This window comes from Arthrobotrys flagrans, assembly GCF_004000055.1.
Source record: "Arthrobotrys flagrans strain CBS H-5679 chromosome Unknown unitig_15, whole genome shotgun sequence".
Taxonomy (NCBI): domain Eukaryota; kingdom Fungi; phylum Ascomycota; class Orbiliomycetes; order Orbiliales; family Orbiliaceae; genus Arthrobotrys; species Arthrobotrys flagrans.
This window is the reverse complement of record NW_027137545.1, coordinates 5,008,995-5,030,334: the sequence shown is the minus strand read 5'-3', so window position 1 is coordinate 5,030,334 and position 21,340 is coordinate 5,008,995. Positions and strand designations below refer to the sequence as shown.

The 21,340-nt window shown below is 44.8% G+C and overlaps 4 protein-coding genes across 4 annotated transcripts; 2 read left to right on the top strand and 2 right to left on the bottom strand.

The window, feature by feature from the left end:
• Positions 1–649: 649 nt before the first annotated feature.
• On the bottom strand, positions 650–1,895 carry DFL_001372 (uncharacterized protein; the record flags this gene model as incomplete). Its single annotated transcript, XM_067629983.1, has 3 exons — positions 650–1,100; positions 1,166–1,239; positions 1,416–1,895. The coding sequence occupies 3 exons, from the start codon at positions 1,893–1,895 to the stop codon at positions 650–652; spliced, it is 1,005 nt and encodes a 334-aa protein (XP_067495950.1).
• A 2,724-nt stretch (positions 1,896–4,619) lies between these two features.
• DFL_001371 (uncharacterized protein) lies at positions 4,620–6,663 on the top strand (the record flags this gene model as incomplete). Its single annotated transcript, XM_067629982.1, has 3 exons — positions 4,620–5,264; positions 5,320–6,461; positions 6,537–6,663. The coding sequence occupies 3 exons, from the start codon at positions 4,620–4,622 to the stop codon at positions 6,661–6,663; spliced, it is 1,914 nt and encodes a 637-aa protein (XP_067495949.1).
• A 5,093-nt stretch (positions 6,664–11,756) lies between these two features.
• Positions 11,757–13,437, top strand: DFL_001370 (uncharacterized protein; the record flags this gene model as incomplete). Its single annotated transcript, XM_067629981.1, has 2 exons — positions 11,757–11,913; positions 11,978–13,437. 2 exons carry the CDS (start codon positions 11,757–11,759, stop codon positions 13,435–13,437), a joined length of 1,617 nt encoding a protein of 538 aa, XP_067495948.1.
• Positions 13,438–16,982: 3,545 nt separating this feature from the next.
• On the bottom strand, positions 16,983–19,801 carry DFL_001369 (uncharacterized protein; the record flags this gene model as incomplete). Its single annotated transcript, XM_067629979.1, has 4 exons — positions 16,983–19,011; positions 19,069–19,314; positions 19,380–19,474; positions 19,565–19,801. The coding sequence occupies 4 exons, from the start codon at positions 19,799–19,801 to the stop codon at positions 16,983–16,985; spliced, it is 2,607 nt and encodes an 868-aa protein (XP_067495947.1).
• Between the last annotated feature and the right edge of the window lie 1,539 nt (positions 19,802–21,340).

Below are 21,340 nucleotides of genomic sequence, written 5' to 3'. Positions count from 1 at the left end.
GACTCTTCCAGTTTATTTTATACATCTAGTTCATCGAACTCAGGTATTCTAAGCAAGTCAGTCAGGTGGGTTCGTATTCATCTTGATCATACAGCTTAATCATCCTCTCCTAATTCGGATTCCGGTGTCATTTTGATATTTAAGCAAGGATGGTTCTGCAGTGCAGTCACCGAAAAAGCGAAAATTTAATACTGATCAGTACTGTAGGGAAATTAAACGTTTTCTGGGGCGAGAAATGTGTTATAGAATACCTAAGAAGTCAGCGATTCGAGTTGCCTTGGATGTTTTATAAGACACCTTAAATTCTAAAAATGATCCCTGAAGTTCTTCAAAAAAAGTCGTGTATTACAAAAGGCCGTAGAGAAATGAGTTAAAGATTGTGACTCTTGCCGCAAACAGAATTGTTAATTTCAAAAGTAGATACATCTGATAAAAAAAAGTGAAATCAGAGAGTTTGGGCTGGGAAAAAGTGCAAATCCAGTAGAGAAAATCATATATTAAAGCATCGCATAACATCCCGCGATTTAGTTTCGATCTCGAATCCACCGATCAGTACCAGTTCCTCCTCCTTATCATTAGCCATCAGCAGCCATCGGTTAAGCAACCGACCCATCGCTATCGCATTCAGATAGGGGATCCGGAGACCCAATTAATCAATTGGAAGGATCATTATTTTCGACTTGTCGACGTCGGATCCGGCTATATCAGTTCGCGCTCTCTGAAGAATGTAATGAACAGCTTGAGGAGGGGAATGAGTATCTCCCCTTTTCAAGTCGCTCACTAACCAATTGTTCATTTGAAGAACTAGAGTAGTAGTGGAAATGGACCTTTTCTTGTTTTTTCTCGCGTCTTCCAAGCAAGAAATCATCGCTTTGCTCATCATATTGCAGGTTGTATTGTTCCAACCACATGCGCCGATTAACTCCTTTCGATATTGCGATTTTATGTCCGGGTTCCATTCGCCGCTCTTGGTTGCGGCTAGGCCAGCGTCACAACAGTCCAAAATGATAAGTACATCCTTTTGGGCTGTCATAATTGGACGACAAATGTCCTTCCACAACACTTTTGCAGGTGTTGTACTGCGCCATTCCTTTAGATCTCTTTAAAAAGGTTGTCAGTCAGGCGTCTTCAAAGCAGAGGGTCTGATGTTGTAATATAGACATACTGCAGTCTCTTGCTATGAGATTGAGAGGAAATCACGTCCTGGACTTTACCACGATCCAAGTCCTTAAGGATTTGCTTCCATATACCGTTGTCTCTTTCTTTATCGGTTTTATTGTGGCTTATAAGTGAAAAAAAAAAAAAAAAAACCCCCAGGAATTAGTGAATGAAGTTGTCAAGATATATATTTATCAATTGGGCTGGGCTGACTAATACCTACCTAACTAATGAAAGCGTTGGCGGCTCTGCCTTACCGTACTCAACACCCCATGTCCATGGTAATAAATTATGAACAAATCGTCATCGGGGATATTGGGTTCCAGGAACTTTTCCAGTTCCTTATTCAGATCCCTTTCAGATCTAGAAGTGTCCATTTGGATGTCGTACGATTCGACTTCGTAACCGCAGCTTTGAAATCCTTTGGAGACTTTCTTTGATTCCTTGTCCAAGGATAAATCATTGGATTTAAACTTCAGGGCCAGAACATGGACTGTCTTGCCGACGAAGTCTTCGAGCTTTCCGGATGTGGAGTTGTGATCAGAGAGTGAGTCTCTGTCTCCACCATCGCTACCTTCATCTGGGTCTTCATCTATACCGACTGTATCATTCCGTCTTCCTCCTCTCAGTTCACGGTCATCTTGATTATTAGTGCCAGTAGCCTTTCTATCCGTTTCCGGGATACTTTCCTCTCTAATATCCGTTGGGAGCTTTGTCTTAACCCTCTTGTTTGCCATTTTGCTCGCCCGAAGTTGAGTTTCCAACTTACAAAGACAAGTGAAAATCCTCTACTCTCTAACTCTCGAGGGAGGATTGTCTGGTTTTATACTTTCCTATCCACTTCAAACTGTGTAACGAGTGAATTCTACCCATTTCGTATTTCCGGCCAGTTCTAGATACTATAGATTGCGACTTGGATCCTTTTTGATCTCTCCCCACTTCGCTGGGGAGAAGATGGAGGGGTACGAGGGGTTTATGTGCAGGATTCCTAAAGAATCGTCATATGTGAAATCAGCCTTGTAATTTTGTTGATATGTTGGTGTATCTTATCAAGAAATCCTGACCAATATCTATCGGTAGCTATCCACGCGTAGATATGTATATGCGAGGTTTGTACCCCAGCCTTGTCTCCCGCGCAGCCCCACCCGAAGAAACGCAGTGTCTTGTATTTTTCTTGCATCCGTCGTTTCCATCGTTCAGTATAATATATATTAATATCTCGCTTTTCTAACCCATATTAAATAGAAATAAAATTTCTTTTGGTTTGACGTTGAATGCGGGATATATCCGTGTTTGTTACAGGCTAAGAAAGACGCCGAGAAACTGTAGTTATAGGTACTTGTTGTAGTTTGATCGTGAAGTATTTAAGTGGAGTTTTGTATACAGTCTCGTATCCAACCGTGTTGCATGTTAGGCTTGTATTGCATATTGGTCTAACTAGACACAAGACGGGTGCTGGCCCGGGTCTTGCATTGCAGATGGCCCACTGTACACAGCCTCGTAACTTCACTGCATAGTGGAAGGGTGGACCGTGTCTAGAACCCAAGACTAGTTGCATGCGAGGTAATCTAGTATAAGATTCGCAGCCTCATTGGCATTAACCAGCTGATGTCGAAGTATACTTGGGCAGTTCAATCGAAAACACTAAACCAAAAAATGATCGTCTTTCAATATACAATTGCACAATTGCAAACTATTACTGCTATATATATAGCCTAACTCTTAAAGTCCTAAAAAAACTAGTTCCTAGCCCTTTGGAATTACGTTTGGGTTCCACATGGACCATCTCTCTTTCAGCTAGGATTTCATATCCTAAAATAAACTAAAAATATAATATGCCATGGAAATGAGGATCTACTAACATGCTTCAGGATATATAGATTATGGTTTATGTAAGTAAAGACCACATGCATTGTAGAAGGGGGGATTAGGTTAGGAGCCTCGAAATGAAGCGAATGACCTCCGCCAAGGTGCCGCCGGGGCGCCCTTCGTTTCCCTGCTCCAGACCCAGGGCAATCGTGGAGGCTTTTGGTGGTGGGTGAAAGTTAGGGCGTCGGGTAGTTCGTCGATTAGGTGGTTTATCGACGGGTATTGCGCCATCGTATTTGGTACTGGCTGTGTCATATGATCACGCATTCCTTCAGCTAAAATTAGAGGGGTTTTCCATGGAAGGCTGGAAAGGCCTGAGATCTGCTGCGTGGGCGCTTGGGGCTGCTATGGCTCGGAGATCAGATCTGCTCAGTGGATATATTTGGTCCTCACGACGGTTGATTTGAACTATTTTGATCGAGTTTTTACGACGAAAAAAGATTATGATGAGTATGAAACAAGAATAAATTTTATATAAGATGTATAATGGGAGCCTACTTGTTAGCTTTCGAATTTCATCTGGTCCAAAAAGAAATAGTATGCAATCTAGATCACAATCCGCAAAGTACGTACCTGCAGCCATTGGGTCTTACAAATAGCTCTATATCCCCATATGTTAATCGCTAACAATACTATTGAAATTATCAATACCATCATCAAACAAACTTTATTTCTGCATTTTTAAACGTCAAGTTCCAGGGGCCTACGATCGTACCGACATCTTGATTTCGTTCTCTGGCAGAATATCGCAGAGGCAGCAAGAGTGTTGACTATGTGATAATTTTTACTTTCCCAAAACGGCAGGTCTTGGCTCAGATCTTAGGGCGGAGGCTTGGCATCTAGCTTCCCTGTTATCTGTGAGTGTCAGATCGAATCATCATGGATCATATCAATGACTTCCAACTCTACATGGTCAGCGAATGGTATTGCAACCGCAGCCTTATATTTGCCAGTCTGTGAGAGGATCAGGTAGATATGTCTTCCATCAGGATCTGACCCGCCCTTCCTTACACGTTCAAGGACTATCTGCGTCGAGGAAGAGCTTTGAGTGAGTGAGCGAGCTCGACCAATGGAGGCGGCATGAATTGAAGCAGGCATGCATTGGCATTACTAGTTCGTCTGAAAGAAGAAAATATGACGAAATGGCACTCCAATTTTCCTGTGCTAAAAAAAATAAAAAAATAAAATAAAATAAAAAATAAAAAAAATGTTTGACAGCAAACAGCTTTTTTCTTGAAAGGCCTTTCTCTTCAACCTCAACTCCAACACACTCACCTTTTCCCTCTTGCTTCACCTCACCCTCGCCTCCAACAGCTACCTCACCAATCACCATCGCCATCGTTTCTATCCTCCTTTTAAGGATAGAAAGATCGGGTTCACCAGCTTCAGATACGGCTGTGTGTGCGATTTGTAGACTCTATTGACCACTAATCGTCAAGTAGATTCTTTTCTATCAACGGAAGCTTACGAAAGTCGGAACAACCCCCCCACTTTCCTTCCAAAGCTCAGCCCACTACAAAGAGGGAAAAAAAGCAGGAGCCCCACCTTACATCCTAAACTCGACCTCTTCCTCGACGACTTTTTCATTCACAATGCCGCCAGTCTCTGCCTCCAAGGCCAAGCGAGAGGCCAAAAAGGCCGCCAAAGCTGCCGGTGGTGACGACGATAAACCAAAGAAGACCGCTGCCTCCCGTGCCGCATCCAAGGCTGGTTCCAAAGCTGGTTCAAAAACCTCGTCCGTAGCCGGCGATAGCACTCCTCCCGAAATAGAAGTTTCTGAGGACGCTGCAACTTCTGCATCAGCTCTTGCCGACGTTGCAAAACTCACACTTCAAGAAGATAAGCACGGTCTCTCTGATCGTGTCACAACTGGTGTTCTGGCATCTCTTGCCAGCTCCAAGGATTGCAAGATCGATTCTGCCTCTCTTGTGTTCCACGGAAAAGTCCTGCTCGGTGACACCACTATCGAACTTAACTTCGGACGAAGATACGGTCTCTTGGGAGAGAACGGTTGCGGTAAGAGTACATTGCTGAAGAGTATCGCCAAGAGAGAGTACCCTGTCCCGGAGCATATCGATATCTACCTGCTCAATGAGCCAGCCGATCCAACTAGCTTGGGAGCTTTGGAGTATGTCGTCAAGGAGGCGGAGAGCGAAATGAAGCGTCTAGATGCTCTGGCGGAAGAAATCTTGGAGAAGGACGGACCGGAGTCCCCCATTCTCGAGGATTTATACGAGGTATGCAGACAATAACCTCTAAATAAAAGATTACCAAATGCTAATAAAGACATAGAGAATGGAAGAAATGGACCCCTCCACATTTGAAACCCGTGCCTCCCTCATTCTCACCGGTCTCGGCTTCAACCCCCAAACCATAAACAAGATGACCAAAGACATGTCCGGTGGTTGGCGTATGCGTGTCGCCCTCGCCAAGGCCCTCTTCGTCAAACCATCCCTCCTCCTCCTCGATGACCCAACCGCCCATTTGGATCTCGAAGCTTGCGTGTGGCTTGAAGAATACCTCAAGAAATGGGATAGAACCCTCGTCCTCGTCTCCCACTCCCAGGATTTCTTAAACGGTGTCTGCACGAACATGATTGACATGAGAATGAACAAACTAATCTACTATGGTGGTAACTACGATTCCTATGTCAAGACCCGTTCCGAAAACGAGGTAAACCAGATGAAACAGTACCATAAGCAGCAGGAAGAAATCGCACACATCAAGAAGTTCATTGCGTCCGCCGGTACCTACGCCAACCTCGTCCGACAGGCCAAATCTCGCCAGAAGATTCTCGACAAGATGGAAGCCGATGGTCTCATCGAAAAAGTCGTCCCGGACAAGGTTTTCACCTTCCGTTTCGCCGATGTCGAAAAACTACCCCCTCCCGTCCTCAGTTTCGACGACATCACTTTTAGCTACAGCGGTGAAGCTAAGGACAATCTGTACGAAGGCCTTGATCTCGGTGTCGACATGGACTCCCGTGTAGCTCTCGTGGGTCCCAACGGTGTTGGAAAATCCACCCTCCTCCGTATCATGACAGGGAAACTAAACCCCCAAGGCGGCCGAGTCTCCCGTCACACCCATCTCAAACTCGGTCTATACTCCCAACACTCCGCCGAACAACTCGACCTTACAAAATCCGCACTGGACTTCTGCAGAGATAAATTCAGGGAAAAGAGCCAAGACTATCAATACTGGCGACAACAGTTGGGACGGTACGGATTGACCGGTGATGCTCAGACGGCGTTGATGGGTACATTGAGCGAAGGACAGAGGAGTAGAGTTGTTTTTGCACTGTTAGCGATTGAAGGACCGAATATGTTGTTGCTTGATGAACCTACCAACGGATTGGATATTCCTACTATTGACAGTTTGGCGGATGCTATTAATGAGTTCCAAGGTGGTGTTGTTGTCGTCAGCCACGATTTCAGGTGAGTCCCTTTCGTCGCTCCATTTTACTTACGATATACAAAAACAGGGGCCTAAACTAACGATTTTGATGATAGATTGCTCGATAAAATTGCAAAGGATATCTTAGTCTGCGAGAACAAGACGGTAAGGAGGTGGGATGGCTCTATCTCTGCGTACAAGAACTACTTGAGGAAGAAGATGATTGCGGCCGGTGCTGTTTAAATTTTAAAAACACCCCTCGCCCTTTCGTCTATCTTCCAGGTATATCTTTGTGTCTAGTATATAAAACTAGGTATCTACATATTTAATTTGTGCTCTCTCTGGAACTCTTTTTTTCAATTGTTAAGTATTTGTATAGGGGTTGTGGGTATGGCTAGGTGGGATGGATGGAATTTGGAATAGTGGTGGAAAAGTGAATTTTGTTATTTTTATTTATTTTTTTGATATATACGTTATTATGCATTTAGATAGAATGACGTCTTTTGTCTATGAATAAAAGAATCATCGGTGGAGATGATTATCGTCTACTTACCGCCCTACCGTCGACAACTTTGGGATTGTTTTTCAAACTATAGGACTTTTGAGAAGGTGCCCAAGGCGGGTTCATTGATCTTGCTTTGAATTTTGTGTTTATATTCTGGCTAGGTGAACACTCGGTTTTCACTACAGCACATTTTTGGGTATCGTATAACACGTGTACATGCGTATGTCAGAGATCTCTTGCTGGTTTTGTGGTATACTACACGAAAAGGGTCCCGAGACTACGGTATAATGTGGGGGGAACAGAGGGTTTTGAAATCTGGGACGGCAGTCTGCCTAACAACTCTCGAAGCAATCAATACGCCTTAAACGCTAGATAAATATGCTTATCAGTCAAAAAACGGTTGTACAAGCCCTTCAATTGAAAAATACAGCCTAGTAGCCAAAACGATAATATGAGCCTGAGCTGGTCTATCACCGGTCTCGTGTCCGCATCTACATAGCACTGGCCTTCAGTTAGGATTCGCGATCTCAGATCCCAAGACCTTTTTGAACTTTACACGTGTTTTGATATTTTTTTTTTTTGTTATTATAGGTGCACCGGCGGCAACGACTCTACAGCGAATGAAAAGAGATGAATTGTATAATGAGCTGAAACGGTGCAATGGTTTTGTAGAATTATATCAGCAACAATATGAACCGTCTTTCCAGCTGGTATCTAGGTACTGCGTAGGTAGTTCATATCTATGATGAGACTTCTGTTCAATATCCCTTACAGCTCGATCGAGACAAATCCCTTACGGGAAAAAACAAAAAGAAATGGAGTGCCGTTCTTTGGAAGTATTGGCCATATATCTTATATGCTTGTATGGATTTACATCTACGCCAGTGCAGTGCACCATGTGGGTCCAACGACTTACTACACAGTAAGTCGCAACCGAAGACTAATTCAGGGTCGACGTCTCAGAAACTGGTGCTTAGGTCTTGCAGCCTTACCAACGTTCCCCGTGTTTATGGATAGGCCACCCTATACATGGCCTTTCGTAACCAGACGTTGTAAAGGGAGGATGTTGTTTTGTGGTATTTCGTATTTCGTATTTCAGGTTCGAAGCAATTTAGCAATCGAAGATCGACAGCCGGCAGACTCGTGATAATATACATACTATCCCAACGGCCGTTAGGTTACGTAAACCTATAACAGCACCTGCAATATCCCCTGCTAGACGGTAACATGTGCTGTCAGTGATAGTACCTTGCATATCTTAATTATTGCATTTCCACGGGTTAACTCTGCCCTTCGATTGCAATCCATATCTCATATAATTAAACTCACACAAGTACCCAACAGTTTTATAGATATATCACCTGGTATGCCGTATTTCGAGGAGAAACGTTAACCCGTCAGAGTCGCATCGTGCATCCCGCTTCCCTTAATTTCCCCATTTTACCTCGTCTCCATGAACAGGAAGGTGTGGTTCTTCCCTCAATATTGCAGATTGTTTCTCCGGAAACTTTCCTCTTTGGGAAACAACCCACTGCTAACCGAAGGCTGGGGTGTGGTGGGGACCTGACCACAACAGCCTGTGCAGGAAGCAAAGCAACGGGAGGTTTAAAAATTTACGCAGTGGTGGTAGAGGGACTTCCAAGAAGGACCCTAGCACCGGGGACTTTTGCGATTCGTCAGTTTTTTGTTTGAAGGGAAAAGAAAGAAGATGTGGCACGGATCAAGTGTGAAAGCTTGGGACGCCTAAGAAATGCTTGAGAGTGAAGTTTTAGGCACCCCACAGTTACGACTTGCACAGACGTCTGTCGGTTATCCGAAAAACAGCTCGCCAGAACGGTTACAGAGGGAGTTGAAGTGGAGACCTCGTGATTGTGGTTATGTACATAAGTCACCTAGATGTTTCAAGGAAATCAAATTTGTTTCTCCGGCATCTTCCATTCGTTATAAAATATGCGGTTTGCCACCAAATCAAATCTAGGAATATATATCAAAAAAGGGTAGACGGTACACTTAGGCAACAGAGACGGATTGATCGCAATCGTGGACTTGTATCGATAGCCGGTAGAGCCCGAGTTTGGCGAGTGATGTGAGATAATTGATATTGATGATCGATATCTCGCCTTTGGGATTGGTAGATTGTAGATTCAAGGAGTTTGGGTACCTGAATGACCCTTGAATTGGCCGGGAAAGCTGAATCTTGTGATGATATTTGATGCATGCTTGAGCTGTGCGTGTATGCACATCTTATCTGGTATCCTGCATTTTGATATATGTAGTGCTTTTATTTTATTAACTCCGAGGAGGGTTTGCCGATGTTCTATGGTTTCTAGAAAACCAGGCTTCCATAAATCGTCGCCGTGCGCATCGTCGCTGCATAGCGTGGCAGGCGACTATGTGCTTTGCCAACTTAACATTCGCTACCTCGTTCCCTTACACTTTGTGCGCACGCGACCAAAAAAAAAAAAAAAAAAAGGTCTGTGGCCTACAGGGTACCTTTCTCTCTCTTAAAAACAAAAATAATCACAGTGTTCATTAATTGTGCGATCCATGAACTAGGCCTTCAAATTAGTTCAGACGACCTGAATTCGAGGTTGAAAGAGGCTCATGGGTGACGCAGCGCCTCGGAATTCCCATCAAGTCTTAGCTTATAAAAAAACCTTTTGCTGCCTAACACACACCTCACCCTCCTGCGGTTCCAGCACCCCAGCCCGTGTTTGATGTTCACCAGAGGTAAAGGCTCGCTGGAACAAACAGTATCTACGTATTTTCTATCACACGTGGATGAATGATCCCATGGGTTTTGAATCCCCGATTTGGTATTCGAGTATTTTTCAAGTTATAATTCGTTGATCTATAGATCTGTTTGGACATCAGAGTGGGTCAACCATATACACCCGTAACGTCGAAACACGGTTTATTCTCCTCGTCCTGAAGTGCAGACATGTGAGAGAAAAGTTGATCAAAAGGTCCCTTGCCTCAATTGAGTTAATGTACAGAAGTTACCTCACCTGTCAAGAAAGAAGAATATCAAGAGATCTACAAGGCCTGCAGGCCGTGTGTGCCGTCTCCAAGATCCCGAGAGCTCATCACTTGCAGTTAATGACAGGTAGTTATCGAATTATCGCTATCTCGACAATCGTCTTTTTGCGTCGACTTCCATGCGGACGATATAGATCGATCGATTACGGCACGAGCGCACACAAAAAAAAAAAAAAGCGCTCAAATCATATTGCGATCCTCCTACCCAAATCCATGGTGAACCATATCTTTTTGCTATAAAAATTCAAACCGCAGGTGGGATTTGTCGATCGCCAGTCACCGCCCATACAAAACAAAGCTCGTAAGCGGGAACCTGAACAAGGGCTATCCAAGATCTTTTACCCTTTCCGGGTCCCAGGCTGACGCCCATGACCTAATGGCTTGCTCGCTTCGACCACCCCAGATTAGTCGAAAAACGCTTGTATTTCGTCGGGCGGTGCCTGTCAAGAAACATACCAACTTAGTTCTAACGTTCCATGCATCGCCAGAGGGTCGCCCTTTGCCCAATTCTTGTTTTGGTGTTCGGCGGCCGCATCTAGCACCCCCAAGGTCTCAAGGCAAGACACCTGTCGACAGCTGCGCATCGGGGCACCTAAAACTCCACTCTCCAATCGTATTTCCCATCAGGCTCTCCCTAATTTTCCACGCAGAAGGGTGCGACATGCAGCTAGATGTCTCAATCTGCAGACCGTTGATCTTCTGCCCTTTTGCTTTTCTCTCTTAGTGGAAAAGAGGTGTGTGGAGACCTGGATTGTATGGTAAAGGCGTTGGAATTCGACAGGCAGAAACAAGCCACCGTGCCCCTCATACACTTGTTAAACTACATCAGTATGCATGGAAAAGCAAATGGAATGGACCCGAGCCAAAGCTCTCTGCTTTTTTTCTTTGCATTTGCAGGTTGCTTGAATTATATGCTAGACCATTTCAGCATGGCTCGATTCACACCTTGTTTCGCCATGACATGAAGAGTTCACGAACTATATATGAATAGAATGTTTCCCTTCAGATGCCCTGATGAAAAGGTCTCGTTTCTGTTTGATCGCTTATGCAACAATATCATCTATCGAGGAGAAGAACGATCTACCAGGATTCAATCTTAAAAAAAGAACCCATTCAGCTTTTTAATCCCCTTACGAGCTTCCAATTTCTCGAAGTAAACGACAAGAGCCTCGGCCCTTTATCCATTCTAACTGTTCGAGAGCCTGTTTTGTCCTGCAACTTGCCTTTTAAGCTATTCCGACAAGTGTGCGGCAACCACAACTGCCAAAGTGGGATTGAATTGGATTTTTTGCATAATACCGAGGAGATTCCTCCATCCCCATTTTTTCAGCAGACATTCATTCATTTTTCATTCATTCGTTCATTCATACACTCTTTTTTCCCCTTTACACTTCACAAATAAGATTTCTTTTTTCAATTTTTGACCACACCAACGACGAAACATAAGCAGAAACATAGGCGGAATTGATATCTCGAACTTGCATCTATAGACCTAACATCGGAGACCGTTGACATCGGTTGCCGCTTTCGTCAAGTTACACAGGCCGACATCTGCACAACGCATTTCGAAACTCCAACATTTCCACGAATCCTATACCCTATCTTTTCCGGGCCGCAAAGAATAGCTTCAGCTGCACTGGAGATAAAAGAAAGAATTAGAAGATAGGGTGGCTTTATTCTATCCCTAAGGCCTCTTGCAGGCCCTTGTGTCTTTAGAGGCCGTAAAGGTTTGAGACTTGGGAGGATTCTATCATTTTGGTTATTCGGCGGATGATAATACACTGACGCAACCATGGCCTTCACGACACTTTCTTTTACAATTGCCGTCTTGAATTTGATCGGCAGTCTTTCATCGTTCTTTGGATCCGGATTCATTGTAGTAACTTATTTGTTATTACCGATCAAACGACATTTTCGACATTCGTTGATTTTGAATTTAGCTATCGCAGGTACGTAGGATTTCCAATATGGATATGTCATCTAGATGATAAAAGACTAACATCTATCCTACAGATTTCATAAATAGCTCTAATAACTCCACATCCGGCCTCTGGCGCCTTCTAAAACGCCGCGAAATCCCAGATAGCCCCGGCTGCGTCACCAACGGCTTCCTCGGCCAACTCTCCGTCCAAGCAACCGACACCTCCATCCTCGCCATTGCAATCGTAACGGTCTGGTCCCTCACCCGCAAAACCACGATCTGTGAAACCCTCCCAAGGACAACAACAGCTCTAATCTGCGCCACAACATGGATACTACCTATCACCACATCGTTCATAGCCCTAGGTATGAACCGTTACGGACCAGTTTCCGGTAACTGGTGCTGGATTAAAGCCGAGCCTTCATATTTTCGATATGTGATGACACATGGCTGGAGGTTTGCTTTCATCCTCAGTGAGATTGTGATGTATACATACCTACACTTTTATATTCGAAAACGGTTCGGTGCGTTTTTGGATGCGAGTCGGTGTAGTTCTCATACCGGTCGATCAACGGTTCGTGACGTGGGTACGGAGTTTAGAAACGATTCTATGGCTATCAGATTAGATTCTGTCGCTATTAGAAATGACTCTTTAGCTCCAGCTGAAGAACCACAACGATCGGATTCTCAAATGCCATTCAGTATCACAGATGAAGGTGATATTAGACCTATTGGAGCTCGAGGACAGGATTTGGAATCTGGAGAAGCGTTTGTTCGAACTGAAGTCTGGATTTCGGAAACATATGACGATAAAACCCTGCCAGCACATGCGGTTACAACTACTATCTCCAGCGGGAACAATAGCCTTGAACAACCGAATACAGATCTAAGACCCGAAACCGCAAATACCATCGAAAGCCGCCGACCAAAGTTCAGCAATCCATTCGCACACCGTCGGGCCGACGAAGACGATCTAGCCGATGTCGACGTCAACGACGAAAACGAGCGAAAAATCCGACAGCAGAATGCTTCACGGTCGAGAAGGGTTAGGAGAATTTTATTGTTGAATGCATATCCGGCAATGTATATTCTCCTCTGGATCCCAGGGATCATCAACCGCCTCATCGAAGCTTCCGGTGGAAAGAGCTCCGTCATGCAAATTATGCAGGCGAGCACACAGTTCGTGGGATTAGCGAATGCAATCACATACGGCTGGAACGAAAGAGTCTGGAGACAACTCAAAGACTACATCGCTGATCGATGGGGCAGCGACAGGAAGAGAAGTGTGGAGGAGCTTGCAGTGCAGAAAGTTGAGCTTGAGAATAGACTAAGAGTCGGATTGAAGGGCAGCAAAGAGCGTCTTAGAGAAATCCGAGACGGGTTGAGAAGCCCGAACAAGAAGGACGACGATGAAGTACCACTCGATAACCGTGGCCAATTGATGTATATTAACGGCACATGGCAGTGGAGCCAAACCGCGAGTATAAACTCTCAAGATGGAGATGCGGATGATCGTGAGATTTCCAGAGATCCGGGACCGCGAAGAGAGTAATGAACTAGAAGTTGATAATTAATGTTTTTCATTTATGCTATATATCCCATTTAGCGATTTATTTCCATGTCAAACTTTCCTTTGTTATTTTATTCAACAAGATAGCTACTTGATACCCCTGGCAGGAGAATATAGTGGTGACTTCATCGAAAGTCTGGGATTAATCTGGTTGTAGACTTACACCAAGACCTAATAGATTTACATATCTAGATACCAAATATTCAACATGATACCTAATGATAATGAGAAAGAATCTTCGCAATGATATTTTCCTAATACAATATTTCATCTAATATCTCGGTGCACAAAGCTACTCAAGCTAAGGGCACACACTAACCATAGGCATACTTCAGATCTGCTCTCAATTTCTCTTGCTCAGAAAAAGAACTGTCTTGAGCGAGGTCGCAAAACTGCGTTGTGTGATCAAATGCAACATCTTAGCAGAAGTATATAAATGCAGTTGCGGCTGCAGCTATAGCTGTCGACATCGACGGAAACTCGAATCCTTACCAAATAGGATTTTTATAGTTTTACTAGAACGAAAACGAATCAATTTAGATCAAATCCCTTACTTAACTCTAGACCAATTGATTCAAGTCTTCTCTGAAACATGAGATCACAAACCCCCTATGGTCACCCCTCGACTTCACAGATAACCTCCCCGAACCCCTATACTCCGAAGATATATTTATGCAAAAAGCTTTAAGAACTTTTCTCGAGCAGCCTGATTGGATTGAAGGGGCCAAAGATGCGAACTATGCTAAATCATAGTTAGCTAGAGCCGGTGTCGACGGTTTCCATGAAATGGTTTTGAACATAGCTTTGGAGCCGGAGATCCCTCAATATACAGGGGATCAGTGGAAAGTGGATGGCACAATAGTATGGATGCGGTTGTATTGATTCTATTCTCTTCCATGAAAGCTAATAGGGAGTCTAAAAATCCCGTATAGAATGGATTTATTGTGGCGGCTGGAGTATACTGCTACGCAAAGGAGAACATATATAGCCGAGTTTTCCCTCAAGATCCGCAATAAAAACCATCACGACGCAGTGCTTTGTCCACTCAAACCGCCAATGATAGTGGATCGACGATTATGAGCCAACTTTAATCAAGGTACTAGCAAATGGGATTATACTGTCCTACCCTTACAGTTCTCGGTCCCCTAACTTCTCTATTGAATATAAATACATGAAAATCGCGCCATCGTTTTCCAAAATATGTATGAGCACTGCTTCTCTTCTATCAACCTAGTGGATCCCACAACACCCGGCTTTGCGAAGATCATTGTTTTCCATATTTGTAAACCACATATGGATCCAGATAAAGTATATGCTTTTGATATCCCCATATCTGGCTTTAGTGACAGATATTAATGTATATACTCTTGCTAGCTTCCTTCTACCCGGACAGTCCCCCCACAGCAGCCAGGGCAACATGAACAACTCCTCCGCCAAACGAAAACCGTTCAAAAGATCATAGGATACGTTCTTGGTAACATTATGACAGAGGAAACAGCACAAGATCATGGCTTCTTGATCCTAGGGAGACATAACACACTGGAGAGTGATCTTTATTATTATAATTAATTATGGTTATTGAATCGTGGCTGGGTGTATAGATTCAGTCTAAGGTACCATTTGATGACCATTATCCCATGGAATGGTAATTTTTTACACGAATTAGGCCCCAAATATTACAGGTAGGCCCGCTCGATAGACTAAATCAGTGGAATGAGATCATCTAAACTTGCTGGATACTAACTCCAGGATCCCAGTGTTACACTATAAGCACTAGGGAAGGGTCCTTGGGTTACTTAACAGATATTCTTTGTCATATCTATGGATAAAACGCCTACACTCAGAGCTCTAGCTCAAGGTGTATGGTATAAATTGGGCCACCCGGAGACAACGTGCATTATGAAATATATTACACAATTGTCCTCGGTGAGCTCACTTAGGTAACTCCGAATCCGCGGCATTTGATACCTAGGTACGGAATATTTAACAAGGAAACGTATTTTGTACTACCTTTATTCACAGCCAAAAACCGAGATTTTAAAACGACCTCGCAGATATTTAAAGTAACACGGAGCCTAGCAAAAATACAAGAAAATAATAGCTGACTACAGAACACTGAGCTGAGACAATGTCGGATGTTGTATATTTAGAGATGTTACCATAGTCCTGTGCGGGGCTTTGGGGAGCTTTAGCAGCCCCTTTTTACAATTGAAGGCTTTCTATAAAGCCTCTACGGCCCCTTAATTACTTCGAAGGTTATTTCAAGGCCGATTTGCCGTCGCGCAATTTCCCCTGTGACATCTAGCCGAGCGAGTTGACAAGCTGAGGAGTCTGGCGACGAGATGAAGTTTTGAGGCTACTACAGCTTTCGAATCCTCGATTTTTAATTATGCCCTTCGTATTGGCAATTGGATCGTGCATAAACATGCATAAAACATTGTGTAACGTCGGCATGCGCACTAGCATCGTTGGAACGATATGGCGCTCCGAGCTCTATGGCAACCTTCGTCTCGAGTGTGAGCTCTCTATTGTTGCATTTTAGATGCATATATCGCAGAAGACACGTTAGAGTAAAGCAATTGTTAACTTGTCGAGAGAGGGAATATATCGATCGATTCTAAGTTGTACTGGGATTTATCGATGTCAAGAATCGAAAATATACGGCTATGAGGGATTTCGGGGTAAGCCCGAAAATAACATGCAATATATCAATATTGATGTTGATTGGGGCTGGCTCTCTGTATCAAATTATACTATAAAGTGGGCAGGATTATACGTATAAATGATTTAGAAATATTAGTTTTATAATGACCTTGTCGAGGTATACCTTTAAGTTGAAATTGGTGAACGAAATATCAAACTATGAGATGTGGGTTGTTACTTTTGCAAGGACCCTAAGACCATGGCCAATGCAGCGGATAGGGCTAATACCTACTCTGAAAAGAAAATCTGTTTACATGTAGTATATAAAATTTAGGTAGCGTTATAGCCCGACTATAGCTATATATCATAAAGGGGATGGGGTGATAAGGCATTGCTATTGATGTCCTGGCTGCCGTCCGCCGTTATCTTGGAATGCCGAATTCTGTGGATCCGTCTACTCTCTTTCCATCAAGTCTTCCTCATTTATCATTTTAAAACCTCTTATCTTCGTAGACTAAATTGAGCATGTATATGTATATTATAAAATTCCTAGTACTGACCAACTGTGTAACGCAGCAGACAAGATATATATAAAAACACGACCAAAAGAATCCTAATCCTAATCCTATAACCTCGTAATACTCCAAACCTCTTCATCAAATAAAAGAAAACGGAAAAAGAGGGGAACAAAGAACTAAAAGAACTAGTTAACAATCCGATACCGCCGAATTCCATCTATCGTTTTTTTAATGTCGCAAGAAAAGAAACCCTCACCAGAAAGTAAACCTGGTGAACAAAAAACTATCCAACCCAAAAAACCTTACATGCATTTTTCCAAACTTTCCCAATCTATCTATAGCTATATAGAAATGTTTCCAAAGTACTCAATTCGTCTTCCCATCCATCAAGATCTCCAAGAATCCTGCCCATTCAGCCCCCAACCCTTCCCACTGATAATCATATCCTCCAGTAACACCATTCTCAACCGCCACATTCCCCCCACCTGTCAGATCCCAATCCAACGCGGCACCCCCGGTTCCACTAGACCCATTCTGTCCATTACCATAGTCAGCAGAAAACCACTCCCCTAGTTCATTAACCGCAAAGTCACTTATCCCCGCCCAAGAATTACTACTACTATGAGGTGAGTTTCCGTTAGGTGTTCCATTGGGTGCCGAGTATGTTCCATTGCCACCATTACCATTTTGCACATGTATCTTCTCGTATCCGGAAGGCGGACTTGCGCCTCCAAATTCTCCTTCTCCGCCGACTTCAATGGTGCTCTGTCTTCTGCCCATTTTCTCAGCTCCGTCTGGTCTGCCAGGACCACCCCCGTTGCCTGTTGGAGCTGCAATCTTCCTTTTAACGGCAGTGGGGCTCCTGGCAGCCGCATTGCTATCACTGTTTACTCTCCTTAGGACCTCGCGGCAAAGAACTTCGAATGTCCGAACGTACTTCAACCCGCTACCGTCATCAATCAATGGCTTGGCCATCAATTCCAATGTCCGTTGACATGTCCTTAGCATCTCTTTTTGTTCCTGTAGCAAGGCTACATCGTTTGCGCGAGTAGTTTGAATACTCGGTAAGATGATATCACTTTGCTCGTCTCGTGTTCTTTGCTGAGTAAGCAATAAACAATAGAGCACACTGATACCAGCCACGAAAACTCTGTACAAACGACCTCTGGCAGGCTCAATATCACCCATGGCAGAATCCTTCTGATACAGCTTGATAATCCTTGTAGCGGTGACGAAGCAGATGTCAAGGAGGTCACTCGGCGGATGGCCGGTGGGGCGGGGGATAAGGTCAATGATCGCTCGGACGAGAGTCAGTTTCTCCTGGTAGAAGTGGAGATCGAACCAGTCTTGACTGACGTATGCTCTGCTCATTGGAACCGCGCTGGCTGGTGGTGTGGTGGGTGCAGTAGTACGCCATTCTTCGAGCTCAATGACGAAATCTTCAAAGAATGTGTACATTTTCCCTGGGGCGAGGACGTCGGCAATGTGGTCTTTCGGCTGATGCAAGAAGCGTCCGAAGAGGGCAACATTCATCCGAGATGTAATCTTCTTCAACTTGATGTTGTGAATGAAGAATGCGAGTTCGGATTTAATGTTACCTGTGTGCTTCGGTGTATAGTGGGACATGAACGTTGGCAAATCCTCAGCTACACCGATAAGCTTCTCGTCGTCAACGTCTTCAGGTAAATCAACTTTAATGTCTTCGTCTGAAATACCGAAGGGACGCCCAAGAGTCTGCGAGGCGTGTCGGTCAAGAGAGTAGCATTGCCAGAAGAGACGACGTCTAATCTGTTCCTCAAATGCAGGCATCGAAGGTGTAAACTTGCTGCGAGGAGGATTGAGATGCATCTCATTCTCGACACAGATACGTAGGCAGAGATTCGAAATGTACCAAAGACTAAGACCAGTTGTGCAGAAGAAACCAAGACGGGCAATGAACAAGAGGTTCGTAACACCGTCTACCCCATGGAGACGGGGGATACCATCGATATAAAACATAGCGTTGGCATAGAACTTCATGGGATTGACAGTATCCTTTTCACCTTGTCGGAAGTGCCATACCGAGGCTATGGCAAACACCATGTAGGCGCGGAAATGGTCCTGAGAAGACAGAGGACGAGCATTCCGGATTCCCAAAAGAGATTCACAAACTCGGACAATCTCAGATCGGGCGATGAAAGGATGTTTTGGCTGTGCTTTCTCTAGATAGGTGCGGAGGAGTTGGAGACCGAGATCCCGGGGTGGTGGATTGGGCGGGGTCGAGCGTTGTTGACTAAAGCTTGACTTGCCGGCTGGAGCCTTGGTAGAGGATTTCTTCTTGGAGGAGAGCAATGAACGGAGAAGGTTTATATCGCTATGGCGAGTTCGGATAGCGGCTAGGATCGAGTTGATAAAGCTATTTGTCTGTTAATAAAAGATTAAACTTAATGTGATGTCACACGAGGGGACGAACTTGATCCCGCTTCCCTCGCCAATGAACCTGGATTCGCGATCGTTGGCATCCTTGTCCTTTTGGTTGATTCGCTGGATACCCGGGCCGTGAGCGATAGTAGGGTCGGGGCGAGAGATCCCGGCCTTCGGAGAGCCATTGAGAAGAGAGTCGTCGTGGAGAGCGGCCTCGTCGAGACTAGTGATACGGGAGATGCTTTGCATGTACGACTGCAACTGGCTTATACGATCCTCAAGCGACTCGACATATCTGAAATACAAAGTGTTAGCGATTGATACAGAGCCTTAATCAATTGATTGAGAATGACATCATACCCTCTATGGTACTCCTGATGACTGGTGGGGTTGGCGATTGTACATGCCTCGTTGGCCTTCTTACAAGCAGTACATTGTGGCGACAGAGCGTCACACTATCAATCAGGCGTACTCGGTCAGCATAGGTGTCAACAGCCTCATATAAGGGTCAAAGCCAAACGGGTATAGACGAGACAAGACGGTACCTTGATCTTCTTGCTCCTGCATCTCTGACAGGCAGGCTGCTTGTAGAGCAGAGGGGCGGCAGGAGAGTCGGAGCCCGCTTCGGACTTGGAGCTAGCTCGTTGGGGTTCTTCGGAGACGGGGCGGGAGGACTGAGATCTGGCGACAGGCGGGAACTTAGCGGAGTTGGAGGCTTCTGGAGACTGTGATAAGCCGTCCTGCTTCTGGCGTTTTGCTGGGCGCTCGAAATGCTCGTCCATGATGCTTGAATTAAGGTTGTCGAGGGGGTTCTTCTATCAGGAGGAGGAGAAGAGAGAAGAGATGAAGTTGGGAGGCGGTTTCGGCGATGTGCCGGCAAAACTCTGCGACAACACAAAAAGGGCACACGAGCAGGTTGTTCTCCTCAATAGCGAGCTCATGAGCGACCAAACGGTAGCAATTGCGGGCAGCGTCAACTCAGCAAATAAAAAAAATTTCAAAGTTTTTTTTGGAGCAATGGCAGTTGATAGTTAGGTAGTTAACGTTAGGTGGGTAATATGGCCGAATAGATAGTGTATGAGAGCTCAGTACCAGTATCAGCCAGTCAGCCCGTCAGCAGAGCTTCAGCTTTGAATTGATCCTGATTGATATCGATGATGACGATAATGGAAATAATAAGTTAACGGCGACGAAGAAGCGTCACAAAAGGGGGCGGCGGATGATGCCAGTCTAAAGAGCCGGTGACTTTTTCTCCACTCTCTCTGTCCTCTTTTTTTCTTCGCACGAGGCCCCCAACTTTTTTGGGGCATGTCGTGTAAACTTTGCCTGCGTGTCTGTATGTACAAGAAGGATGTTTCTTTGGGGAATGCGCCACCGTTCCTTCGCCTGGAATAGCCAATTGGCAGGCCCGTTCGGAGTCGCCCTTCGGCATTGCAACAGATATTGGGCCAGAGTTGGCCAGAGTTTGGGGGTCAGCTGGCGCGAATGTGCCCAATTTTAGGCCATTGTTCGCCATTTCAGCATATTTGTGCACGCCCCGTGACCATAAAAAAAATTTCAGGTTCATGCAAATCCGGGGAAAGAGCTCTTTGAGGTCGGAAAAGCAACAAAAAACAAAGCGTAGGGATGGAACGCTCCTTGTTCATCATCGTCTCGTCTATGCAGGAGATCGTTGAGAAGTCGTTCGAGGGTGCATCCGTGTACATGGTATGTGTACCCATGTGTCCTTGTGTCCTCGTGTCCAATGCGGTGCAATTGCAATTCTGGGGATTCTAGCTACGGATTCTAGCTACGGATTCTAGATGCACCCGAGAATGCACATATCCCAGACTTTTCGAATTCCTCGTTAGCCGTCGCTGGACAGCGCCGAACTGACCATTCAGCTTCGCTCTCTGGGTTAAGCTTATGGACCCCGGCCCTTGGGATTTTCGTCTCGAGCTGCATGTCGACACATGATCCGTCAGTAGTCAAAGCTCTAGAAGCTCGTAGCTCTGTCTCTCAGGTGCACACGAGGTGAAATTCTCGAAGCACCAGGCCAGGATGCAGGGTTATCACACTGGCGTTTGCAATTGCCTATTGCGATTTGGGCAGGACGTTTTCCATTGACAATCCCATTTCTAATCATTATCGTGAGAAGCTAAGGCGAACGAAAACGAAAACGAATTGACCAGCGAACGGCGATGTGTTTTTTTTTTTTTTTTCGATCTTGGATCACAATGGCTAGGCAGGCGTTCGTTCTCTCGACGGTTATAGGCGGAGAGAAAAGAATGGCACATTTTTCGGGATGCATGCACACATACATATATGTACTATACATATAC